The sequence below is a fragment of the Symphalangus syndactylus genome, chromosome 18 (genome assembly GCF_028878055.3).
Source record: "Symphalangus syndactylus isolate Jambi chromosome 18, NHGRI_mSymSyn1-v2.1_pri, whole genome shotgun sequence".
NCBI classification, from domain to species: domain Eukaryota; kingdom Metazoa; phylum Chordata; class Mammalia; order Primates; family Hylobatidae; genus Symphalangus; species Symphalangus syndactylus.
Genome location: NC_072440.2, coordinates 25199986 through 25212463, shown reverse-complemented (window position 1 = coordinate 25212463; position 12478 = coordinate 25199986). Strand labels below are relative to the sequence as shown.

The 12478-nt window shown below is 43.1% G+C and overlaps 1 protein-coding gene across 2 annotated transcripts in view; it reads left to right on the top strand.

Moving 5' to 3' along the window:
- Nucleotides 1-12478, top strand: part of SV2C (synaptic vesicle glycoprotein 2C) — a 282632-nt gene that overhangs the window by 196047 nt on the left and 74107 nt on the right. For both annotated transcript variants that reach the window (XM_063623107.1, XM_055252508.2), the window contains exons 5-6: nucleotides 11052-11185; nucleotides 11671-11760. In XM_063623107.1, coding sequence (XP_063479177.1) covers nucleotides 11052-11185; nucleotides 11671-11760 — 224 coding nt within the window. The remainder of the gene's footprint in view (nucleotides 1-11051; nucleotides 11186-11670; nucleotides 11761-12478) is intronic.

Genomic DNA, 12478 nt, shown 5'->3' with positions numbered 1-12478 from the left:
AAAATATGGAAGTATTGAATAGTGGCACAATTATAATTTGATTCTTTCTCCTCTCTCTTCTCCCATCAGGGCCTGTGTCTCAAAAAATGTAAAGGCTTGCAACTCTTTGAAAAGCTTTCTCTTTTCCTTTTTGGGTAAAGAGTTATACAAGACACTACAAAATTCAAACATTAAAGAAATGTCAAAAGTGAAAATCTTCAGAATGGAGGACTGTAATTTTTTTCGAAAAGTAAAAGTCCTCATGAGCTTCTACTCCCTAGCCTGAGTATCCACTTTAAATAGTTTAGTGGGTTTTCCTCCTAGTCATTTTCTAGATGTACTGATATGTTTTATGTATATATATAAATGAAATCACTATTATTTAAAAGTGCTTTTTTCACTGAGCAATGTCACTTGGACATTTTCCACATGTCTGTTTCGAAAAATCGACCTCATTCTTTCCCAATAGTTATATGATGTTCCATTGTAAGGCTATACCATGGTTTATTTAACTATCTCCCCTCCATGTGCCCCCCTCCACCTACTACTTGGCCTTTTTTTTCCTTTTTCTCCTTCTTTTTTTTTTTTTTTTTTCTTTTTACAAATTGAGAAGGAGATGAAAAATCTCTGCTGGTATTAGCAACAGGAACCATCCAGCTGCATCTGGTTAAATCTGGTGGAGTCACAGATGCATGACAACCTGAGTTTCCAACCGAGGATTAATGTTTTGTGCAGATTACATAGTATTTATATTATAAACCTGTGACATGTTGAGGAGATAAAATTTTATATCTGTAGGAACAAAATCAGAAATTCATCTGATCATTGTTCTCTTCCTAAGCTTGTTGGACCCTTGAAAAAATGGATTTTGGGCCCCTTTTTAAAGAAAATTTTAGTTGGCCAGTTGCCTTGTGAGTAAAGAAGACCATAGACAAATCAATACAGGTGATTCACTTCTTAGCTTAAAAATTGATCTCACATATGATAGTTAATGTTTTCGTTTAGAACCTTGGATTTGTGTCTTGTACCTAAAATCTGCATTCCTACCAAAAACTATTTCATTAATAATATCACATAACTGACAATCAAATATAGATCAGCAGGCGAAGGGCGGTGGCTCACGCCTGTAAGCCCAGCACTTTGGGAGGCCGAGGCGGGCGGATCACGAGGTCAAGAGATCGAGACCATCCTGGCTAACACAGTGAAACCCCATCTCTACTAAAAATACAAAAAATTAGCTGGGCGTGGTGGCGGGCACCTGTAGTCCCAGCCGCTCGGGAGGCTGAGGCAGGAGAATGGCGTGAACCCAGGAGGCGGAGCTTGCAGTGAGCCAAGATCGTACCACTGCACTCCAGCCTGGGCAACAGAGCGAAAATCCATCTCAAAAAAAAAACCAAACACAAACAAAAACTAAAAAATTATAGATCAGCAAAGTAGGTGTCAAGTCCCCAGGGGATCAGGGACAGAGCCCAGACAAGAACATGAAAGCCAGCATCCTTGTATGTGTGTCACATACTTCTGCCTTGGCACCTTGAAAGGTTTCAGACAGTCAGGCAACTGGGGAGGCAGCTGTTTTCTGCAGTCACAGAGCACATCAGCTTAAGGCTGGTAAAAAGCTTTGATTATTATGCATGACATATAATACTTTTATTAGCTCCACACTGATTAGTGCTGTGCTGGAACTGCTTTCTGTAATACTCTAATTGAGATCCTTCCTTGCATGGAACTTATATTATGTGTAGATAAATTCCCCAGTATGACATTTGAATGTCTTAACATTTGAGTATCTTAACAAAGTCCAAAGGATAATTAGAATCATCACTCACACAAGACATATTTTTAAGACAAAAAGGTGTGGTGCCAATATAAAAGGTTCGTTTAAAAGAATCCATTTTACTAACTGCAGGTAAGTATCCAAAAGCAACAACCCACTTTCCCAGTTGATTGTGGCTTGTTTTCCCATTCCTGTCCTTTATTCCATGTTGCTGTATCTCCACTTTCTGATTTTGTAGTTTAGGCTTTGTGTAGCTCTCAAATTCAAATTTAAGCCACTTAAAATGGAGCTCAGAAGCAGGTCCTGAGAATTGATGGCTGAGTAGTGATGGTGGTCAGTGTTTTACCCCTTCATTCTTGTATCTATTTTTAATCCAGAGAATGGTATCATAGTTTTACAAAGCATTTGCAGGGTCATTTCTCGAGGCCCTCATTGTGTCTATCTCTCATTCGAGCCACAGGTTATCACCCATCAGCCTTTGACCCTGCCCCCTGCCATGGGACATGCCACAAGGCAGGAGGAGCGCCCAACACCCTTTCCGGGACTCCCTCTCAGGGCTCAAGTGATCCTCCCACCTCAGCCTCCCAAGCAGCTGGGACTACAGGCATGCACCTGGCTAACTTTTGTATTTCTTGTAGAGATGGGGTTTTGCCATTTAGCGCAGGCTGGTCTCAAACTCCTGACCTCAGGTGATCCACCCACTTCAGCCTCCCAAAGTGCTGGAATTACAGGCATGAGCTACAGTACCTGGCCTTTTTTTTTTTTTTTTTTTTTTTTTTGAGACAGCATCTCACTCTGTCACCTAGTAGCTATGACCACATGTATGCACCACCACAACTGGCTTTTTTCTTCCTTTCTTTCTTTTCTTTTTTTCTTTTTTTTTTTTTTAGAGATGAAGTCTCGCTATGTTACCCAGCCTGGTCTCAAAATCCTGTCCTCAAGCAGTCCTGCTGCCTTGGCCTCCCAAAGAGCTGGGATTACAGGTGTGAGCCAACACATCTGGCCTTGTCCGTTAACATATCTGCCTTTTTCAATGGATTATAACCTCCTTGAGATCAGGGAATCAGTCTCCATATCACAGCATTATGACAGGCACATATAGGCACTAAAGTAGGAATGAATGAACAAAAAGTAAATGAAGATATCACTAGGCATTAGGGAAACACAAATTAAAATTGTGATGAGATACCACTAGATACCTATAAGAAAGGCTAAAATTTAAGAAAAGAAACCTAACAACTGAAGGGAAAGATGTGAAGCAGCTAGAACTTGCATACACTACTGGTGGGAATTCAAAATGGCACAACCAGTGTGCGAAATGGTTTGGCAGTCTGCTCTAAAGCTAAACATGAGCTTATTATGTGACTCAACCGTTCCACTCCTACATATTTACCCAAGGAAAATTTGGGGGCACACAGAAACCTCTATGAAATGTATATAGCAACTTTATTCATAATCACCCAAAACTGGAAACAATCTAAGTGTCCTTCAACTGGTGAGTGGATAAACTAAATGTGATATATTTACACAATGGAATACTACAACACAATGAAAAAGAACAAACCACAGGTATGTGCAACAGTTTGCATAAATCTCGACTGTATTATGCAAAGTATAAGAACCAGACCAAGGCTGGGCACAGTGGCTCATGCCTGTAACCTCAGCATTTTGAGAGGCCGAAGCAGGAGGATGGCTTGAGTCCAGGAGTTCAAGACCAGTCTGGACAACATGGTGAAACTCCGTCTCTACAAAAAGTTAGCCGGGCATGGTGGCGCTTGCCCATGGTCCCAGCCCTTTGGGAGGCTGAGGCAGGAGAATCACTTGGAAAGCCAAGGCTGTAGTGCTGAGATCACCCCACTGCACTCCAGCCTGGGCGACAGAGGAGACCTGTCTCAAAAAAAAAAAAAAAAAAAAAAGACAGATTCAAAAAGCTATGTACAGTATGATTCCATTTATATGATATTTTGGAAAAGACAAAACTATAGGGACAGACAAGAGATCAGTGATTACCAGGGGGTTAGGGCTGGAGGAAGAGATGACTCTCAGGGGGGCAGCAGGAAGGGAATGTTTTGAGGTAATGAAATTTTTCTGTGCCCTGATAATGATGGTGGTTACATGACTCTGCATTTTTCAAGCTCATAGAACTGTATAACTAAAAACAAATAAAGTTTTACTCTATGAAGATACAAACAATTTGAAAAAGTGAATCAAGGTGATTTTGCTGTTTAGTGTAGATTCAGAAAGAAAATAATCAAAAGAAAATCTGGGTCTGTGGTCCTGTAGCCTGTAGTGATTCTGCCCATGCTCATGTACATATAGTGTGTGTGTGTGTGTGTGTGTGTGTTCAACAAACATTAAAAGAACACCTCCTATGGACTAGCACTTGCTTAGGAGGTCTTGATGAGTGGGAAAAGCAGGGTTCCTGCCCTCTTGGTGGGAGAGGGACAGGTAATATGTAAACAATACATGAATATGACAACTTTAGATAGTGATAAGTGCTGTCAAGACAATAAAACAGGCCTACGTGAGTGGGATTTGGTGTGTGGGCCTCTCTGACGAGACAACCTTAAGCTGAATCCTGGAAGGTACGAAGCCAGCAGCCATGCATGCGAATACTCAAGTAGAGCTGTCCAGACCAGGAAAACATCACATTCCAAGACTCCTAGGGGACAACATTGAAAACCCTCATTTCAAAACTCAGAAAGCCTGGCTAAAACACAACAAACATCCTTTCTATCCTTTCTCATGCATGGCTGGGCTTCCAGGAAAAAAGGCTTAGCCCCTAGGATGGGATTAAGCTCTATGTTCAGAGAACTGGAAGCAGGTCAATGGGACTGGCTCAAGCCAGTTAGAGGACCAGCAGAAGATGAGCTCAGATACACAAATAGGAAACAGTCTACATAGGCCTTAGGTGCCACGATGAGACATTTGGGTTTCATTCCAGATGTACTGGGAGCTGTGGGAGGCTTTCAAGTGACAGAGTGAAGTGACCTTATTGACATTTTAAAAGGATAACTCTGGCTGCTATAGGAAGAGTGGACTATGGAGGACCAAGAGTGACAGGGAGACCAAACAGGACGCTGTTGCTAAAGGTCAGGGGAAGGTCCACGTCGGCCGGCACCTGTGCAGTGCCATGGAGATAGGGAGAAGTGAGTGGCTTTGAGGTGTATTTTAGAGCTGGAACTTGCTGATGGATTGAACATTGGGGATTGTGAGGGAAAAAGAAGATGAGGATGAGGTCTCGGTTTTTGCAATGTGTATCTGGGGTCTGACAGTGCTGAAATAGGGAAGGGTAAGAGAGAAACAAGAGTTTTCCTTGGTAGTGTGGCAGGAAACCAAAATTCCATTTTAGACATGGTAACTTTGAGACACCCATTAGGCATCTCTGTGAAGATGTAAGTAGGCAGGTTGAGGTATATTTCTGGAGCTCTGGGAAGAGAAAAGAATGTATTTCAGAGACAGTGGCATGCAGGTGGCACTTACAGTCATGAAGATAGATTAGTCCCCCTAGAAAGGGCCTATGGAGAGAGGAGATGACTAATGACCAAGATTTGGACTGTGCCAACCTTTGGGAGCCAGTCAGAAGAGCCAGCTAAGGAAACTGAAGGAAAGCCGGTGAGGTGGGAATGAAACTAGCACATAGTGATGAGGAAGCCAAGGGAAAAAAGTTTTACAAAAAACAGTGGAATGGACAGCTATACAGAATGATTTAGAGAGTTCGATTAGAGTGAAAACAGAGAAGCAACCATTAAATATGGCAAAGACTGGTGACCTTGGTTAGCGCAGTTTCTGTGGAATTTGGGGACAGCCTGTTTGGGGTGAGAATAGTGGCGGAGAAAGTGGAGACCGCCTATAGACCATCCTTTTGAGGTTTTACTGTAAAGGAGAACTGAGGAATAGCAGTGCAGCTGGAGAAGCCTGTGGGAGTGGAGGAAGGGCTCTTTCTCAGGTGTCAGATAGAGATGTGCTGATAGAATAACCCGTCAAGCAAAGTGAGAGAACACGACGAGGAGAGTTGGCGAGGAAAGACAAATACTTACAGGAGTTCTGTCCTTGAGGGAAAGAGAAAGATGAGCTCCACTGCCCGTGTGAGCAGGGTGGCCTTAGCTAGGCACATGGATGGCTCATCTGTTGTAACCAAAGGGAAGACAGGGAGATGGAGCAGGGGCAGGTGGATGAATAGATTCAGGGATGAGAAGTTGAGATGTATGTAGTTCTCTCTGTGTTTATTTCCTCTAAGAAATAGGAAGTAAAGTCAAGTGCCAGGAGTGAAGTTGGCTGCTGGAGATTTAAAGAGAAATGGAAAAAGGTATAAAATGGTTTTGGAGACTGGGGAAAAAAAGCATATTACAAACAAACGGAGAGAGAAATGAGTGGACAACACAACCCTTAGAGAGAGAGAGACACCACCAGCATGTGTGTGTTCATATGTTTGTGTCACACAGGCATATGCACACACACAGTAAGCAAAGAGGGAGAGAAGGACCTCAACAGCAACAAGGAGGCTAAACTTCAGCTGTTCGATGGAAGAATCTACACCTGAAAAAGTGATTCTAAGCTGAGCAGAGCTGGACTCTGCATCAGTTAGCTCTCTTCTGGGTTTCGATTGTGGTCCAATTCCTTGGGAGGCTGAAAATGGCCCAACTGGAATCATGTTGCCATCAGTCTCTCCACCAGCTGATACGATGTTCCAGAGCAGTAAGAGTGAAAAACAAAATTCCCAAGACCAGCTGTCAAGACGGAGCCTGGCGTCCTTGGAGAGGCTTCTGGAGAAGTCCAAGCAAAAGCAGGGAGCCTGCCCGGCGCTGCCCTGGCGGCCTTGTGGCTGTCTCCGAGGTGGCCTGGCTGCTTTCCCCCCTGGGAGGCAGGCAGCAGGGGCCGCCAGGTGCAGGACCTGCCCAGGTGTGGGGGTGTGGGGTCCCCTGGCCCAGAGCAGGCTCATCCTGCCAGGCCTGGGTCCAAGCACAATCTCAGCTTTTGGAGCCAGCAGTTGCAGCCGGGCCGAATTCAGCTTTTCCAGAATTCAGTTGTTCTGACCCAAATCCACCCGACAGGTGAGGGTCCGCTGTGTTCCTGGTACTGAGAGCGCGGCAGGGTCTGAGCCCGCCGGCATGACAGGATCCTGGCGATGCGGCCCAACAGGAATCAAAGCACAGGGAGGCAGAAATGAGAAACAGTATCTTAGCCCAAATTCTGAATCAGTCGGCCCCCGGCCAGGTTAAGTAACTTAGCACTTGTAAAGACTAAAAAAACTAAAGCAGTAGAGAATTACCTTATACAGATGGCAAGGTATGGACAACTAAGTGAGAAGGTATCAGAACTAGGTTTAATAGAAATCCTTAAAAAAAGTAAGGTAACAAACAGAAAAGACAACAACAGTGAAATTCAACAGAAGAAAAGTAATGGACTCTGAAGATGACGATTATTGAACTAAAAGTTTTCATAGACTAGAACTTAATGGAACGATTCTAGGACAGAAGTTAAGATCTGATTTAAAATTTACTTTGTTTATTGTCTATATGCCTTTTGAAAAAATAAACTTGTTATGCAAAGTAAAAAAAAAAGGCAGGGAGCCTGAAGTTTTATAGAGAATGCTACGGTTCTCCAACTTAACTTCTATCAGCCAAGTTAGCAGTACAGCTTTAACTGTAAGAAGAAGTGTATTGGTTTCTGTTGCTGCTGTAACAAATCGCTATAAGCATATTGGCTTTAAACAACACAGATTTATTATCTGACAGTTCTAGGCATCAAAAGTTTAAATGGATTGGCAGGGCTTCTAGAGTCTCCTTCTGGAGGCTCTAGGAGAGATTGTGTGTCCTTGTCTTTGCCAGCTTCTACCAGCCACCTGCATTTCCTAGTTTGTGACCCACTCCTCTATCTTCAAAGCCAGCAGCACAGCATCTTCAAATCTCTCTCCAAACTAACCTCTGCTTCCCTCAACCCATCTCCCTTTCTCAGTATCCCTGCCTCCCTCTTTTCCTTCTAGGGACATTTGTATTTACATTGAGCCCAACCGCATAATATAAAATAATCTCTTTATCTCAAGATCCTTAACTTAATAACACTTGCAAAGCCCCTTGGCATGTAAGGTAACATATTCACAGATTAGGATGAGGACATCTTTAGGGGTGAGGGAATATTATTCTACCATAAGAAGCTGCCTGCTGTAACCATTGTAGTGACTTTCTCTTTGGTTAAATCACTTCATCCTATTTGCCTTTGAAAACTTTACCTTCTGAACTAATTGATGTTCTGTGTGAGAAACACGTGAGGGGAGAAGAAAAGGCACACACGCAATACCTTTAAGGGTAAACAAGCTTTATCCCACGTAAATGGCAATGCAGATATAATAAGCAAATTGATAAAATAAGCAAATGATATAATAAGCAAATTGATATAATAAGCAGATTGATATAGTAAGCAAATTGCAATGGGAAGGAGAGAAGAAAAGAGATTTACATTCACCAGACTATGGAGGATTCACTCCCAGACTGGGAAGCAACAGCGTGGGTTCCAGAGTCGGCCACTCATCCATGTACACACAAGGAGAGGTCTCATGAAGCTTCGGCGCAGTCTGGGACCCCAGCTCTTTTTGTAACAAGTTGTTTGGCATGAGGCCCAGTCACGAGTCTGGGCTCTGCGACTGGGCTCAAGGAACACAAAAAAGTCAACCTGATTTTGTGATTGTCTATTGTTTTTCAACAACTAATGTATAGGAATAGATTGAAGTAGAGATTTCTCCGAAACAGTGCTGGATGAACGCCTCAAGGGGCTCACACAACCTGTTCTGGGACTTGGTGACCATCGTTTGTGTCCATGTTCAACTGAGTTCAAATTTAATATTTAACTTTTCCTCCACAATTGATTAGAACAGTGGTACCAGAGACTAGGCACAGTGGCTCACACTTGTAATCTCAGCACTTTGGGAGGCCGAGGCGGGCAGATTACTTGAGGTCAGGAGTTCGAGACCAGTCTGGCCAACATGGTGAAACCGCATCTCTACTAAAAATTCAAAAAAACTAGCCAGGCATAGTGGCAGGCACCTGTAATCCCAGCTATTCAGGAGGCTGAGGCATGAGAATCACATGAACCCAGAAGCCAAAGATTACAGTGAGCCGAGATCATGCCACTGCACTCTAGCCTGAGCGACAGAGTGAGACTCCATCTCAAAAAAACAAAACAAAACAAAAACAATTCTGGGTGCGGTGGCTCAGGCCTGTAATCCCAGCACTTTAGAAGGCTGAGGTGGGCAGATCACGAGATCAGGAGATCGAGACCATCCTGGCCGACATGGTGAAACCCCGTCTCTCCTAAAAATACAAAAATTAGCTGGGCATGGTGGCGTGCACCTGTAGTCCTAGCTACTCGGGAGGCTGAGGCAGGAGAATTGCTTGAACCCAGGAGTTGGAGGTTGCAGTGAGCTGAGATTGTACCACTGCACTCCAGCCTGGCGACAGAGCGAGACTCCATCTCAAAACAGAAACAAAAGAACAGTGGTACCAGAGACCTTCCCTTCTCTTGCCTTCGTTGTTTCCCCCTATACTTTATGAAATGTGCTGTGGCCTGAAATTTAAAACATTGCATTTGCTTAACTCGGCCACCTAAAGCTTGTATTTTTCTTTCAGTGCCTTAAAGTAATAGGATTTAGAGCTTTTAAAAAGAAGTTCTTTATATGAAGCTCTGAGATCAAATGTGAAGTGAACAAGCTGTTTTCTCTGATCCGTCATAGGGTTTTTTTCTGCATTTTGGATATGTGAGAGTTTTGAACTTCTGCTACATAAGACATCATAGCAATAATACACCCTACAGTTTATGATATAATTAATATGGTAATACACATTATCTTCATATATTAAATTCCCAGATTCTACTAATCTAAGATTAATATAGCATATCATTGATGTTTACATCATTTGTCAACAAATTCAGCATTTAAGAATGACTAAGCGTGCACACACATGAGGCTGTGTGTGGCTGTAAGATTCTGTCTCAAGTCCTGGCAGGAAAGACTGATGTGTAACTTCAGCTCTGTGGCCTTGAGGAAGTTACATCACCTTCAGAATCTCACTTGGCTCCCAGGTAAACAACGAGTAATTATACAGCTCTCCTGGAGATAGGATGTATACTATCTGATTTTTGTTCACAAAAAGGCATATAAATACCAAGCATTACTATAAATTAAAATTTCACCTCACATAATTCATCTATGCCTTTATAAATCTCCTCTCTGTTTTCAATTAGATTTGATACGCCTCATTATTTCTCATTTAGAACCAGCCATTTGAATGAATTTTATATTCATTTGAATGGATATAAAATGGTTTGCTTTCAACCATTTTATGTTTATTCAAATATTAGCTTTCTTTTAGTTCTTGAAAGGATTTCTGTTTATGTCCCAGTATGGTTATTTTTATATTATATAAAAATTTATATTTTTATAATATTTAGAAGTTAAAGTGTTCTATTTAGAAATGTAAAATTCTCTGCATCTATTTCATGAGGTGGATGAGGAGACATGCAGCAACCGCAATTGTACTGGTCAGGGTGCCAGCAGGAAGCTAGTGACACCCTCAAAAGGGGCCATGGAAAGGAGTTTAGTGAAGGGACTCTTTATGAAGATGTGGGAACCATTCAGAGAAAGCAATAAGGAATAATAAAGCACCTTGGATCCACCTATGCCTCAAAGAGCAACAGGAGGGAGGGGTGGCCAGACCCTGACAAGAGCTGTGGCTGCTGTGAAAGAAGGCCCAGGAAATGAGAGCACCCACTGCCAGACCTCCAGCCAGTCAGTGGGGAAGGGAGAAGGGAAGCAAGGGAAATAAATATCCCAACCCTCCTTCACTCTGTTCTCTTGCCTTCCTTCCTTTGTTCAAACTTAGCTACAAGCCAGTGGGCAAGGGAGCTGGTTGATGCAGTCCATAGAGGGCCATTCCCTAGCACACAACAGAGTGGGAAAGAGTGGAGAGTGATCCGGAAGAGCAAACAAAAGATAACTAGCACAATGGTCTATTGGAAAAAGCATCCCAAATTTATGTTGGCCTTTGGGGTTTGGTACATGCATACCTGCACCCCCATACTTCGGCCTTGACCCGTTTGGTTCTAAGCACCTTTCTTTTCGGCTCTGCCATTATGGGTCTTAAAGCTGAGCTGGCCACCGTGGATGACGCCCAGATCAGCTCACTGCTCTGTGGATAGTCAGACTTTACTAATAAGTCCATGGCTCGGGCACCCCGGGTGACATTCCCAGGAGGCTGTCTGGGAGGAGCTCTCCCTCACTCTCCCTGTCCTCCTTTTCCAGGGTGGAGCTTCAGCATGGGATCGGCCTACCAGTTTCACAGTTGGCGTGTGTTTGTCATCGTCTGTGCACTCCCCTGTGTCTCCTCCGTGGTGGCCCTCACATTCATGCCTGAAAGCCCACGATTCTTATTGGAGGTAACACTTACTATTGCAGATACTCAGGTAGCCCGCCTCTATTGGAAAAAGTTCCTTGTTAATTCTAGGAAAGCACATTTGCCTATTTGAGAGGTACATTTTCCCTTCCTATTATAGAATGATGGAGGGTTTGGTTTCATGGAGACCTGCTTTCAACAACCAACATGTAAAAAAGCTGCCTCGTGGCTAGAAGGCACTCATGTTTCTCCTTAAACAAATCACTTGGCTCAATGAAGAAAACATGATTTATTGTTTTATAGCGAAATTTTACCATCTGGAGATACTATTTCTAGTTATAACCACATTATTTGAACTGCTCATGTATTCAGTGATATCCAAACAGTCTGTACGTTCCAATGGGATGTACTAAGATACATTTGCACAGTTACACCTCATTTGATGTGACAATGCAAGACGGCTATTGGAAAATCAGGGAGGGTAAGTGTATCACTCCTAGCGCTTCATTGTCCACTCTCATTTCTTAGGTTGGAAAACATGATGAAGCTTGGATGATTCTGAAGTTAATTCATGACACCAACATGAGAGCTCGGGGTCAGCCTGAGAAGGTCTTCACGGTGAGTCTTCTCCTCAGAGAATCCGCAACACCAGGGATTGGGACATGTTTTCTGTCAAGGGAAAAATTGGAAATATTTTAGACTTTGCAAGTCATACAGTCTTTGACACAGCTACTCAGCTCTGCCATTGTAGTGCAAAAGCAGCCATAGGCAATGTTAAAACAAATGGGATGACTGTGTGTCAATAAAACTTTATTTACAGAGACAGGCGGAGGGCTGTTTTTGGCCCGTAGGTTGCCAACCTCGCTTATGCCTATCTAGGACTCGAGGGCTCTGTGGTTGGTTAAATGATAACACCAACCCAAGAGATGGGGTTAAGGTGGAAAGACTGCATTTTCATCACAGACTTACTCTCTGACTCCCAGGCTCAGTACCCGAGGACAAGAGATTCTTGGGGTAGGGACTGCCAGGTGATTCTCCTTGACCTGCTACCAGAAGAGAGCCAGGCTGTGCAGGGCCATTTCCTCCATTCGGCCAGGTCACACCTTTTCAAGTGACACTCAGCCCCCACAATGGTGTACACTCACAGCAGCCCCATAACATTTTCTCTAAGATGTCAGAGAGACATCTTAGAGAGGTAGGCCTCTATTAAGACCACCATGAGGCCTTTAACAGACCTTGGAATACATGGTAAATGGTAAACTTATTTATTGAAAACAAAACAAAAAAAAACAGTATCTAATAAGTGAGAAAACAATTATACCAAGGATCAAAGCAA